This window comes from Corella eumyota, chromosome 3 (genome assembly GCF_963082875.1).
Source record: "Corella eumyota chromosome 3, kaCorEumy4.1, whole genome shotgun sequence".
Lineage (NCBI taxonomy): Eukaryota > Metazoa > Chordata > Ascidiacea > Phlebobranchia > Corellidae > Corella > Corella eumyota.
The window spans coordinates 6,438,982-6,453,092 of record NC_137492.1 but is presented as its reverse complement, the minus strand read 5'-3'; the positions used below and the strand labels follow the sequence as shown (position 1 = coordinate 6,453,092).

At 31.0% G+C, this 14,111-nt stretch overlaps 2 protein-coding genes and 1 long non-coding RNA gene across 4 annotated transcripts; 1 reads left to right on the top strand and 2 right to left on the bottom strand.

Annotated features, from left to right (window-relative positions):
• The first annotated feature begins 533 nt into the window (after positions 1–533).
• Positions 534–1,606, top strand: LOC145746458 (uncharacterized). The gene is made up of 3 exons (XR_014281303.1): positions 534–730; positions 878–992; positions 1,372–1,606. It is a non-coding gene; the product is annotated as an uncharacterized LOC145746458 (long non-coding RNA).
• Positions 902–9,794, bottom strand: LOC145746453 (E3 ubiquitin-protein ligase TRIM23-like). Of its 2 annotated transcripts, none has more exons than XM_082564740.1 (13): positions 9,594–9,794; positions 8,696–8,812; positions 8,215–8,403; positions 7,627–7,751; positions 7,224–7,377; positions 6,657–6,839; positions 5,961–6,081; positions 5,540–5,649; positions 4,718–4,858; positions 3,744–3,873; positions 3,060–3,170; positions 2,561–2,685; positions 902–2,171 (listed from the first exon to the last, which is right to left on the bottom strand). In XM_082564740.1, the coding sequence occupies exons 1-13, from the start codon at positions 9,666–9,668 to the stop codon at positions 1,992–1,994; spliced, it is 1,761 nt and encodes a 586-aa protein (XP_082420866.1). In that variant the 5' UTR covers positions 9,669–9,794; the 3' UTR covers positions 902–1,991. The 2 variants fall into 2 exon arrangements, with proteins under 2 accessions (XP_082420866.1, XP_082420867.1); XM_082564741.1 differs by having other exon boundaries at positions 5,961–6,066.
• A 687-nt stretch (positions 9,795–10,481) lies between these two features.
• LOC145745886 (uncharacterized) lies at positions 10,482–13,905 on the bottom strand. The gene is made up of 9 exons (XM_082564066.1): positions 13,825–13,905; positions 13,419–13,539; positions 13,090–13,207; positions 12,793–13,000; positions 12,534–12,685; positions 12,289–12,371; positions 11,208–12,151; positions 11,018–11,124; positions 10,482–10,890 (listed from the first exon to the last, which is right to left on the bottom strand). Exons 1-9 carry the CDS (start codon positions 13,903–13,905, stop codon positions 10,482–10,484), a joined length of 2,223 nt encoding a protein of 740 aa, XP_082420192.1.
• Between the last annotated feature and the right edge of the window lie 206 nt (positions 13,906–14,111).

The following is a 14,111-nucleotide window of genomic DNA, read 5'->3' as shown; positions in this document are numbered from 1 at the left end:
TACCAGTTAACTTGCTTATACACAAGCTGACAAGTTACAAACAATAAGGATGTCTATTGTTTTTAGCAAAGCAAATTACACTCTCGGGAATAGCAAAGTTGTAACCGCTTCATGACAACGTTGCTAGATAAAAACTGTAATTGTATTTCCATGCAACTCGATACATAACCCGGTGCCATATCAAAGCAAACATGTTGTGTTAAAAGTTAGTATTAAAATTTAATTATAAATAAATTATAAATTAAAACAATTTGTAAAGGCAAAATATCTTTGCAACCATGTTCAACCACCAAAAGTTAAAAAATTAGCATACATAGCGAAAGCTTAACCTTAGTTTCGTAATTATAAATTAAATGAAAAACTTTTTAAAATTAAGGCCTGTTCACGCGACAGGATAACGTTGCGTTGCGCTGCGTACACCTTATGGACCGGCCTTTAGAAGGTGTATTTTACGGTGGTTTAAGGTTCGGTAACCTGAAAATTCTTTTGTTCTTAGGGGGGTTTCTTTTAAAAGTAATTGTATACATTAAAGCGTGAAATTTTGCAGGACCGAAGTTTCGTATCATTGGTTGTTAAATCATTGTATGGTGCAATACTTACAATAAGTTTAAAGATTTTAAGATCGCAGTTTTTTTGAACAGAATCAAGATTTTTACAAAATGAAAAGTCAAACACTATATGCTGTTATTTTCACTCTTCTGTTGGTTATGGCACAATATGAAGCAAAACTGTAAGTATTTCATAGTGAAATCATCTTAAATGTTCACGATAAAAAAAACTTTGTGCATATGAAAATATATTTAATTAATTAGTTACATAATCCTATAATCTTTAAACTTACTACAATCAATACATTTTAAACAATTTTATTTGTTAGAAATTTTGGTAAAAAAATCGGAGATGTGGTTAAAAAAGCTGGAAAAAAGGTTCTTCAAGAAGCGGGAAATGATGTAATTGATGAAGTAGCTGAACATTTAAAGAAAAAACTGAAGGTGGGTGATTTAGGAATTTGTAACCCTTTGTGTAACAATTAAAACACTAACAAAAAATACCAGAGGGCTAAGCCTATACCTTAACCCAAAAAATCTTTTTTAATTTAGTTTGCAAAAATTTGGAAGCAAATTTTATTAAAAATGAATGAGTTTAAAAAGCAGAATCATAGTTTGAAAATGGGGAAATGCCGTGTGTATTAGACCATACTAGACTAAAAAGTTGTTTTTTTCAAATGACGTAACAAAATGGCATTTAACCATGATCAACAACTTTATCGTAAAAGGGGAAATTGCAAAAAAATCTAGCTCATATACATATATGTAGACTATGTGTGTTTTACAAAATTAAGTTAATTTATAATGATTTTTTGTTTTACAGTTACGTGATGAGGAACTTTGAATTAAAACTGAATCCAACATAACAGAAGCAAATTTAATAAATGAATTTAATATCGGAACAAAAAATATTAAGAAATATAAATCATGATATACTATATTAAGCTAATACAACAAACAAACATGGTTTAAGAGATATAAATTAACATTTTTTTTCTAAAAACATCTCAATTGTAATTATTAAATTTGCGTTGGAACTTAATTAATAAAAAATAATGTAAAAGATGTTGTTTCTTTTGTTGTATATAAACTTAGATCGTCTTAACGAAGCCATGTGTACTTTAATTTACTAGTTTAAGTTTTTATTTTTAACATGTTTTAATTTTAAAGTTGGTTAAAAACAATTTAGGCAAAATGTTGTTAAAGTAAAACAAAAATTTTAAAAGAATTAATTTTACTATATATATATATATATATATGCATTGAGTAACCTAAGATAACAAAAACTTATATTTTTACAACAACTCGGGCTTAAGCACAACGAGCCAAGAGTAATTTTACTATAGAATTCTTTAAAATACATTTTCTTCGATTCGGCGCGGGCATATATTTAGAGGCACATTCCCTAAAAAAATCTACTATAGTTAAACAAGATACAACACCTTATACAACTTCCAGGACACCAGCGGCCACAAGTTGGCGCGAGAGCCACTGTAAAGCTTCTTCTAGGCCGTTGCCTGTCGAAGCGTCACACGGTAAAGCCCGCCATGAGCGACCACAGCATAGTTTGTGTAAGTTGAGTTTAGTTGCGAGTTCTTCGCATGAAATAGCACCCGGTAGGTCCTAAAATAATAATGTAAAACAATAAATTACCACTGACAAAGCTTCAACCACGGTTATTAGCTTTATCACATTTTTCTATATCCTTATTCCTGATGAGCGAAGGTCTACTACACGACATAAACATAGAGTAACATCGGTTACTTCGACCGAGTCTCAAGTCGCCTTTGACAGTATATAATTTACCGATAATTAGGCTGCTAATTCAGTGCTGGCTCAGCGTTAGTTCATACCGTTTATAGCGACTTATTGAACGGCCCTACAGCATAAGAGAGGTGGGGATCGAACTCACGACCAGAAGTAGTGAGGCAAATGTTCTGACTACTACACAACATTGGCGGTTGATTACGTCAAGCTATTCTTACGTGGGGTTTCATACTTAGAATAGTTACCTGTTTGTTAGCGAGCACAAGTAAAGCAGCATCACGAAGATCTTTCTCGGACATTAGCTTAGCTAACTCCTGATGTGCTTCCTCAAATCTATTACTATCACACGAATCCACCACAAACAAAACAGCTAAATACCAAAAATACCTGATCACTTATTTTAATTACAATTTTTTTCATTACTGATCAAATATTTTATTGCTGATTAAATATATATATATTTTTTTTTACAGATTTGAAAATATATATTTTAATCAAAAGCTATTTAGGTCCATGATAATCTAAAATTTCAATACTTTATTGTAGTTCGTTGTAATATATATTTTATACTAGCATTAATCTAAAAATAATAAAGGTATTAAACAAAAGATTAAGTATTCAACACATGTAGTGATTAGAACACTTGGCTTTAGGCCATTAAGTTAGCCTTTTTACATCTTTGATATACAAAAAAACACAATACAAATGTTTCATATTATTTTGAAAAATTAAATAATACAACACCTTGTGTGTTAAGATAATAGTGCTTCCATAAAGGTCTTAACTTATGTTTTCCACCAACATCCCATACGGTAAATCTGAGATTTCGGAAATCAACTGTTTCTACATTGAAACCTGTTAAAGAGAATTGAATAAATGTTCCACTTAAAAATTTATAACATATTAAATTGCTGTTTACTTGGTAGTTTATTGTAATATATTTTTACATATTATTTATTATGTGGCGTGGTGTAGTGATAAGAACACTTGCTACACCACCATGAAGTCGTGGGTTCAATCAATCTCCACTAATCTCATACTGCAGCGCCCTTAAGTAAGGCGCTATAAACCGTATGAACTCCTGCTGAGCCAGCACTTAATCAGCAGCATAATTATAGGGCAATTATAATCTATAATATTCCAAACTGCCACAGGCAACTCCAGACTGGGTCAGAGTAACATTTGTTACTCTATGTTTAGGTCGCGCATTCAATCTTCCCACATCGAGAATAAAGTTATATACAAAAAAAAGTCAAACTATCTGAAACTTATAAATTTAGTAAAATTCACTCAAACAGTAAAATAAATTAATTAACTTGTCATAATGTTCTTTACACTCTGTTTATGTTTAGGCTATCATAGTTTAAATACTATTTTAAATATCAAGAAAACAAATAACAAAAAGATTTTATCCTTTTAGTAACCAACCGATAGTAGGAATGGGTTGCATGAATTCATCCTGCTTTAATTTAAACAATAAAGTCGTCTTTCCTGCTCCGTCCAAGCCCAAAGTTACAACTCTTATTTCTAATTTACGACCAATGTGAATTCTGTTGTCCTAAAGAATAAAAAAAAGAAAATAATATAAATAATAAAATAAATATTTAAATATATATTAGGAAACGTCCAAATAAATATTAATAAAAATCTAAAAAAAAAATCATCAAAAAAAGAATTTTAAAATATTTAAAAAAATACTAAATAGACTTTATTTTTAAAAATGGAATTTTAAAGTGTTCCTATAATAAAATAGCTTATTATGTACAAACAGAAGTTAAGTTAGTAAACAGAAAGTATGATTTATACATTTAAAATAACAACACGCACCATATCTCATATATATAAAGATTAATTAGTGTTCTATAGTAGCTGTAAACTAGTCTGTTGTTTACTTTGCGTACTATGTTTAACTTGATTTCAACAAATTTGGTGTTTAAAAGTGAAACCTAAATTTTCACACATATACTTATCTAAATCTAACTACTGAATAAATTTATATTTTTTTCATTGTAATTTATGTTCAATTTATATACACACATCCAAAATATAAAAAAAACTACCTCCATGTTGCATAAGTAAATTATAATGGAAATAAATTAGTTGCAGCTATTTTACAACAATTGAAATGCAAATCATACAGCATAGCAGGCAATTAACTAGAAAGACAAAATGGTGGCAATGTAACCAACATTAACCAAAACTACAAGATTTTGTAAACAAAAATATAAATTTAAAAAAATTTTTGAAGAGTGTTTTAATTTTATATTAGCTAACTACCTAAGAAACAAGATGTACATCTTGCTATATATCACAAATTGCTGCAGAAAATAGGGTTAACAATAAAATATAAAAATATTAATTAAAAATTTTTTTTTTAGAAAACTTTTTTTTAGTTTACAAACCTTGGTAAAGGTCACAGGTATAGAAGGGTCCAAGGCATCTGTTGAAGTGGAAATTTGTTCGTTGAATTGTCGTTGTTGTTGGTCGAACATTTGGTCCAGGGCATCAACATCTTGTCTGGCGCTTAGTATACTAGAATCATCCTTTAAAATTATAAAAAAGTTTTAAATTAATAACATTTAAAAAAAATGATATCTTAGAAAGATAAAGTTAAATAGTTTTTACAAGAAATATAAGTAAAGAAAACTACTTTCCTTGTAAACATGAAACTAGTTATGTTTTTAAGTATGATAATAAGATTTAAGTATGATAATTAAATAATGTAACAAGCTAAAAAAAATACACAATAAAGTGTTTTTTTCCTTTAATTGACAAATAATTTAAATGTTTCAAAACTAATATGATATTAAGGGCTGATTGACCGGCAGCGTGGTGTAGAGGTAAGAACACTTGCTACACCACCATAAGTCTTGGGTTCAATCCCCACTGCTCACATGCTGTAGCGCCCTTGAGTAAGGCGCTATAAACGGTATAAACTCCTGCTGAGACAGCACTTAATCAGCAGCATAATTACCGGGCAAGTATAGTCTCTATAATAATCCAAACTGCCACAGGCTACTCGAGACTGGGTTGGAGTAACTGATGTTATCCTATGTTTAGGTCGCACATTTGACCTTCCCACATCGAGGATAAAAATATATACAAAAAAAAAATAATAAATAAATATAATTTCAAATACAAACTAATAGTTATCCCACCAATCTAAAAAAAAGGTCTTCAGTTAATTTTATTCAACCAAACTCTCTTTTTATTAATGTCTAAACCTGATTTAAAACATCGTTGCAGTGTGTAAGAGCAGCGGAAATATGACTTTGTAAAGAAGTTGTATCATCATGTATTCGACGCAATGTAGTTATCCGTGACCGTACATGACCTTTAAATAAATAAATTTTCATAAATAAGTAATTTTTAAATATTCTAAAAACAAGGTAACATGTTTACTCAAATCAATCTTAACTTAACTGAACCATCTTACATTTGGCTTCAGATTTTTTTGGCAATACCAAAAAATTAATTTAAGAAATGGCACTACGAAATAAAATCCATTGATTAAACCTGAACCGTATCTAATACAGAATCTTAATCTTGTCACTAATGCACATTCAAAAACTATCAAAAAAAATTGTAGTTATTGTGTATTTAAATGGATCTAAAAATGTTTGGTAAAGCCAAACAAATGTTTACCTTCTAAATTACTAAGTGCCACTTCTTCTTGATTGGCCAGTGTTTCACGAAGTCGAGTAAAATAGTCTTTAACACATTGTTGTGCAGACTCTAGAGTACCAGGCAACTGAAAATAAGGAAACTGTGTTGGTTTTAAATAAAATTTTTGATATTTATTTAAAATTTGGAAGTACAACTTTATCTCATAACCATACCAAGTTCATTCTGTAAACTTCACTTAATAACATATAAAAACCAAGTTAATTAGAAAACAACAAAGTGTTTTTACAAAGACCTGTTATATAAAAACTATCACTTAGGTTAGTTCTTAAAACATCCAATTTTTTACAGTTATCAACAAAACACAATAGATCACAATATCAAGATTGTAAAGTAAAAATTTAGACCTAGCATAACAAAAAATAGGTCTTAAAAATACTTTTAAATAGGTCTTACCCTCGATGTGAGAAGGTCGAATGCGCGACCTAAACATAGGGTAACATGAGTTACCCCGACCCAGTCTCAAGTTGCCTGTGGCAGTTTAAGATATAATAGATTATAATTGCCTGATAATTAAGCTGCTGATTAAGTGCTGGCTGAGCAGGAGTTTGTACCGTTTATAATGCCTTACTCAAGGGTGCTACAGTATTAGATCACTGGGGATCGAACCCTGGACCTTGTGTATGGTAGTAATTAAAAATAAATTAATAATATTACTTGTTGTCGTAACACTGAACCATGTTGACTTGCAGTGACTTGTCTGGTTCCTTCAATAAAATTGATTGCTTGTTGAATTTTGTTGGCATGTTCTTCAACTTGAACGAGAAAGCTGTTTGCTCGATCTGCTGCCTCCTGTGTCGTTGTTCTGCACCGCCGAGCAATCACCTCTAATAATCCATGCTAAAAAAATTATAAACAATAATGCTATTTTCCCGTTTTAAATCTAAAAATTCAACTTTAAAATTTAACTGTAAAAAATTACATTTAATATTTATAAAATGTACTTTTAGTTTTATTGATTTTACTTAAATTTTTTATTAAAACATTTTCAGTGATTTTATTGCATATGGGAAATGGAAATGACAGAAACTAGATAGCCTATCAATATTATTATCCTTTAAAAATAAATTAACTAGGCCAATTGATTTTAATTATATTGAATTAGTATAACAAAATCAATGACAAAGAATGAAAATAGTTGTGCTTAATTAAATTTTATATTTAAGTTACATGTTCTAAGCTATAAGTGTGTTTAATACATAGGTGGCTGTTATGATAAAATACCTGATGTCCTTTATGTTGACCTTGCTCTTTACAAAGATAACACATAGCTGGATTAAACTGGCAACTAGGATCCAAACAAGCGAATTCTAGGGCATAGGTTTGATGTAAAGGGCACATAGTTGGTTCTGTAGGTTTATCTTCCAAAGCTACCCGCCTGTTTTTTTTTATAAAAATATAAGCACCACAAAATAAACCTAATTTAATATCCAATGCCACATACAATTTTTTTACAATAAGCTGCTAAATTAACTAAAAACCATTTTTTAATAGAAAACTTTTAAGCTAAATAATTTTTAATACTACAAAACAATATAGCCTATATATATATATTTAATAAATAAACCTTGACATTTAAAATTAGTTATAAACAACAATTTTTTAAAATAATATACGTTCGACATACCTGTGTTTAGAGAGAGTTTTTGTAGAGTGAATAGAAAGAGCACAGTCGGCACATAATTGTGTGCAACACACAAGGCAATAAAGAGTAGCTTCATGGTTTTCGTCTTCATCACAACGAGTTATATCCTTAAATAAACAAATTATAAAATTCACTAAATAATTTTTTCAAATAGTGTTTTAGCAACCTTAGATAGCTGTTTAAATAATTTATCATCACAATATACCTATAATATAGAAAATATCAGATTACTTTTTTTATTAAATTAACACCAATATGTTAATGCAGTTTAAAAGATTTGAGGTATAAGAGTAACACTAAAAGGAGGAAGTAAAGGGAAGACAGGGAGAAGGAAAGGAGGGATGAAGGGGCTCGAGGGAAAGTATTTTGCAGTCATTTTTATTAATCAGCAGAAATTGTCGATGGTAAAAAGCATTAAGGAAGCATTGACAATTTCCGCTTTTAACTAAAAAAGACTCCTTTTAGGGCTTCCCTTCCTCCCTGTCTTTTCTTCACCCCCTCCTTTTAGTATTGCCCAGGTATGATACCAGGAATAATATAATGGGTGCTATTAAATAAAAATTCTTTAACCTTTTCCCGGCTTTCTTCTTTGCTTGATAAACACAATCTTGACAAAGAAGTTGGTGATCTTTGACTCAGTCCCCTAATCTGCAACTTTTCCATTAGCTCAATCAGAGCAAAATTTTTCTTGAGAGCCCATATCCCACCTCCACCCACTTCTGTGATCTGACGATCCATAGGACATGCTAAAGTCCCATCCTGAAAAAAAACAAAGCTTTAAATCTTTGATTAAACCCACGACCTCATGGTGGTGTAGTAAGTGTTCTTTTGACTACACCACACTGCCTTTTAAAAGATGTCAAGACTTTCTGGCATTGCATAATAGACAAATCAAAAACTGAACTAAAAACGTCTTTTAAATCAAAAAACACCCCTAATGATCGGTGACAAATAATATGTTTTTTAACATAATGTTAATTTACCAATTTTTAAAGGCTATATTTTTTAATGGTACTTAAAATAAATAAAACGATCTAAATAAGTTACTTACACATAATGGCAAACGAGTAAGACATATATGACAGAAAGAATGACCACAAAGAAGCAACCGTGGAACTTTTTCCCCAGATATTGAAAACTGTTCACCACATACTCCACATTCTAAAACCTAAAATAATTTAAAACTTATTGAATATTTAGGCTAAAGATTTGGCAGATAAGTATACAGACCTAAAAATATTGGTGAACTATAATTTAGTTAGTTTTTTTTGTATATATCTTTATCCTTGATGTGGGAAGGCTAAATTTGCGACCTAAACATAGAGCAACATCAGTTACTCTGACCTAGTCTCGAGTTGACTTTTAGCAGTTTGGGATATTACATAGATTATAATAGCTACTGTACCACCTTCTTTATTGTTTTAATATACTTTCTTGTTGCTTAAAAACTTTCACAATAATAGAGAAATACCAAAACAGGTACCAGCAGGGGGGGACCAGAAGCTGCAGCCGTGAGAAGGACAGGCAGACCAGTCAAAATAGGGTACCTATAAATTATACAGGATCGAATGGATCGAATGGATCGAATGTATATCAAATGGTTATCGAATGGACCGATTGGATCGAATGGATCAAATGTATATCAAATGGTTATCGAATGGACCGAATGAATAGAATAGAAAAAACATTGCATAAATTAAACCCTAACCCCGACCCTCACCCATTCAGAATAAGCATAATGCATGCGATCCATTCGGTTCAATCGATCCATTCGATCCTGTATAGTTTATAGGTACCGGTCAAAATATCATTATTACAATGAAATGGCACAACAATATTACAACTAAAAAAATCAACCGTTGGGCTTAAAAAAAGACAATGCATCCATCTGTTAATTTGTAAATTGTTCATATAAATCTAAGTTTATATCTATAGACTATTTAACTTACATTTGCACACCAGTTTTCTGTAATTCTGTGGCGTTTTCGAGTAAAAAACCCTTCAAACTCAGTTGATGATGCCATATCTCAGTATCTACATGTACATCAACCCTTTTGCCTCTTTCAATTTATCGCATTTAATTTAAAACGTTTAAAAATGTAACTAACTTTAGGCGTTAATAGAACTTGATCGTAACAGTTTATAGCAAAGAGTGCCACGAAAGACAACCACAACAAAATGCTAATGACGTCACACAAAAATTTCTTGTATTTACTAATGTGTGCGCTCATCCATAAAACTTTTTTTTTATTTTTTAAAAATTATAAACATTTTGTTAACTTAGTTAACTGCCTAAAAAATGTTTACGTCGGCCTAGAAGAACGTTGGCCTAGAAGAACTTATGGATTGTAAACAATACCAAAATATTTCGAAAACCTATCAATTTAATTTAATATACAAAATCTTTACTGTTTTCTAGGTTAGACATCAAATTTCGGAAATTTTTTTTTAAAACAATTTAATTAAAAAAAGGTATCACGCCAAATCTAGGTTAAAAGAAATATTAAAGAGAAAATAAAAAGCGAAACTGTTTATAACACAATATTCGTTAAACAATTAGTGTAAAATAAATAAAAACACATTCACGCAGCGAAACAAATATTTTTTGGGGCTTATAATTTATGAGTGTGCGTTTAGACAATAGCATATTAGGCCAAAATAGTACTTTAATCACAATTTTAATTTTTTATACCCAAAAACATGAATACACGCTAAAAGTGGAATTTAGTTAAAAAGTATGCTACAGCAAATCAAGATTGCAAAAAAACAAAAGACAATTTCGTAAATATGTGCAACAATATTTTTAAATGTGCAGCAACATAAGGTAGCATTGGAATTTACCCCATTATTGTAGGCATCGGTCCGCATGACGTCACAAGCCTCATCAAACCATCGGCCGCGTTTTTCGTTTGATTGCTGTAGTGATTTACGCTGCTATGGATATCGTCGTATTCGAACTCGCTACTGTCACGCCTACTCGCTTCCCGTTTATAATCGATAACCTCCTCTGTGGATTTATTGTGTTTTGTTGTAGAAACATCTGGGCTGTTAAACTCAAAGCTTGATTCTAGAGAAGAATTTGAGTGACGACGAACCGAAGCACTGTACGGCGTAAAGAGAGGAGAAGAAAAAGTGCGATAGCCCTGGTGCGTAGATAAAGAAGAAAGGCTGGCATTCTCTCTTCTTGAAGTGTCATTTGGTTCCATGGAATCGGCGCTATCTTCGTTACAGGATGTATAAGATGCACTAAGAAAAAAAAATTAATATTAAAAGTTTTTAGAGAAGGGTAAACCATTTTACGATACCATTTGAGTTGTTTGAAAAATGTCTTTAGATCACTAAACATCTACTCCATAACGCCTAAAAACAATACCTATTAATATTCTTGTAGGGATGAGATCCGTGGTTTCTAAGATGTCTATCGAGATTAGTTTTTTCCACAAAAGAGTAATCGCACAAATTGCATAAAAACAGTCCCTGCTGAAAAAAAAGATACATTCAGTAATCAATTTCGTAACACTTACATTTAAGTACAATAACTTAACAAAAATTAATAAATTTACCTTGAAGGACTGGTCACCGGCGTGTGTTCTTTCGTGATGTGCCAAATTAGCGCCACAAAAATAAGTTTTGTTGCAAAACTTACACGAATATTTAGGTCGTTTGCGAACACTATTGTCAGAATCGAAAGAAGTCGTTTCTGTGAAAGATTCGTCGGCGGTAAGTTGGCGCAGTGGAGTTGATGAAGTACACGGGGATGTGTCAGAAAACGACTGGGGGGTCGTGTTAGGAAGATAATGGACCAAAGAAAGATCTTTGCAAGAGTTTGTGGGTACTGGACTATAATTACCTCGAGGAAAGCCCATCATTGAAGCACCGGATCCATAACTTTTTCCGAATTCATAAAACAAGTTAAGCGACTTTTTCCAGTTAAAAAGCGTATTATTAGCGGAATCTGTAAGCAAAGCAGGAGGCTCCGTAGATTTTGATTTTAAGGACAGATCCAAGGGTTCGTCGTCATTGGGAATTTGTTGTCGTTTCTCTAGCGCCTCTTCGCGGTTGTGGTTAATATCAAAATTTGAAACAGAAACTGAGTTGTTTTGTTTCTCAAGCGAACTGCAGTATAGATACGCCGCAGCGACAGCGGCTGCCGCAGTACGACATGGCGTTGAAAACGTGAAGGGACGTTTGTGGGATGTTGGAGAGAGCAGCGGATGCCAGATTCGCTCATCTCTTTTTTGGCTGGCATCGGAATTTTGATTTGTTTTTAATGAACTAACATCTTCACAGCTAGTTTTTTCGAAAATATTAGTTTTTGAAATATCTGACCCAAATTTGTTTGGCAAAACGTAGTTGGAGCTCAAAAAAGATGGCCTGTTGAATGTTTCCTGTTTTTCTTTGAGACTAGTGTTATTTTGCTCGAAGTTTCCAAAATAGTAGTGACGAAATTGCTCGTTTAAAGTTGCTGCGGAGACCAAAGGTGAATTCTTGTTCCCATTAGAAAATCCTAAAAGACAAAAATAAAAATTGTAAACACATTTTTTTACCATTTTGAAAATTTCTTCGAACACATATTTTTCTTTATTATTAGTTACAAAATAAGTTTAATAAGTGATTGTACCAATGTTCACTTAAAACATTTACCTTTTCCCGGTGCTTGTTGCAGATAAGTCAAATTTTTATTTTTTTCCAAAGTTGGGGTATAACTTGTTGGTGTGCTTAAAATCCTATAACAAACAATATTTCATTAAATAGCTTTTCATATTTAATTGACAAAAGCGTTTAAATTAACATTAAATCAGTTATATATCTAATATATACTTAATAGCCAGTTTTAATTGTTAATATAATTTAAAAAACCAAATAATAATAAGTGCCAAAACACCTACTTTGCATTGCCTGATGTAGTTGGCATTCTGGTGCAGTAACGACGATGCTTGTTCATTGAGTTTGAGTTCGGAAAAGATTCGTTGCAACTTCTGCACTTGATCTGAGCTCGACATATCGAATGCATTCGTTTATGTCGGCAAAGATTACTGAACTGTAAATTTAAAAAATATTTAAGAAAATTTTTTAAAATTATAATTCTTTTTTAAATGTTTTTAAACGGTTTAAGAATATTTTAGTTTTTATTAGTTTTCAACATACCTGAGTATACGATTTTTGACAAACTTCACATTTAAATGGTTTTACTGAGCTGTGGATGTGCTGATGTTGTTTAAGGCCACTTGACGTCGCAAATGTCTTCCCACATTCGGGACAAGGATGAGCTCGGGCACCGACATGCGTGTCCCGGATATGACGTTGAAGTTGATGAGGACTCGAAAAGTTATTGTCACAATTTTCGCATAAAAATCTACCAAAAAAAAATATTTTCAAAATAAAAAATGACTTTTTAAAAACAAATATAAAGTGTTTTTTATTTCAATGGACACTATTTATTACCTTTTCTCCAAGTTTTTGTAGATTAAGTTCCCATTTACGAGACGATGTTCAGGTGGATTCGAACCCTGAAGCTCTGTCATTAAAGTTGAGTTGTTGTTTAAATTGGAGAACATTCCGACTAGATTAATAAATTATTAAAAAAAATTAAAGTTTGCTTAAAGAAAAACTGTAAATTACCTATTAAAATTTAAATATATTTGCACCGAATTCTGCTGACTTATGACGTTTACATATTTTTCCTTAGAATATAGTTAACTATGCTAATCTGGCAAACATATGAAAAAATCTTGAAAGCAAAATTATGAATTAAAAACTACAAAGAAACTTACGATTAAGATTGCGGAAATGATTGGTCACTGCGGGGTCAGCGCTTTGAAAAGTCGGCGGGAAGTATTTTTGATTCAAAGTTAATAAATTTTTCGCTTGGTGTGATTGGTCTTTAAAAAATGTCTGCAAAAAATTTGGTTTTAGTTATACAATATTTTATAGATCGCGTATTAAACAACGTAAGTTATTTAATAATAATAATAATTAAAAACAAAAAATGTTCCGCAAATTTAATATTTTAAATTCGATTTACAATAATTTTAAATATTTCAAAATTATCCAAAAAAATTTTTGAAAACCCAATCAAACATTTTACCAAAATCGGTAAAACTTGGATTTTGTAACTTTTCTGTAAAATTTTTTTAAATTTTCTAATATTTTATTAAAATCTTAGTTTATTTATCGTACCTTATTATTTTCTGTTGGGTTAAACGCACCATAGTATGGCGCAAATCTTCGCGAAGCTCGCAAATGATTATTCCAACTCATCTTATCCGGGATTACGTGGTTGTTATTGTTCGAGTTCATAATTAAAAAGATTTCTAAATAATAAGATTTTTTTTAAAATAAAATGATTTTTTTAATAAATGAAATTATTTTAGATTTTTTTAGGCGGTTTGAAGCTTCCATCTATCTTACATTAAAACAGCACCACTGCTTATCTTTTTAATTTAAATTAGTAAAAAGTCCCGAGC

Coding starts and splice junctions, on each gene's coding strand:
- LOC145746453 (XM_082564740.1), bottom strand. CDS start 9,668: ATGGCATCATCAACTGAGTTTGAAGGGTTTTTTACTCGAAAACGCCAC. Junction 7,752..8,214: donor AAGAAGAAAGCCGGGAAAAG/GTTAAAGAATTT, acceptor TGTTTATTTAAG/GATATAACTCGTTGTGATGA. Junction 3,874..4,717: donor TACCTGTGACCTTTACCAAG/GTTTGTAAACTA, acceptor TTTATTCTTTAG/GACAACAGAATTCACATTGG.
- LOC145745886 (XM_082564066.1), bottom strand. CDS start 13,905: ATGAGTTGGAATAATCATTTGCGAGCTTCGCGAAGATTTGCGCCATAC. Junction 13,208..13,418: donor TCATTTCCGCAATCTTAATC/GTAAGTTTCTTT, acceptor TTATTAATCTAG/TCGGAATGTTCTCCAATTTA. Junction 10,891..11,017: donor CCCTACAAGAATATTAATAG/GTATTGTTTTTA, acceptor TTTTTTTCTTAG/TGCATCTTATACATCCTGTA.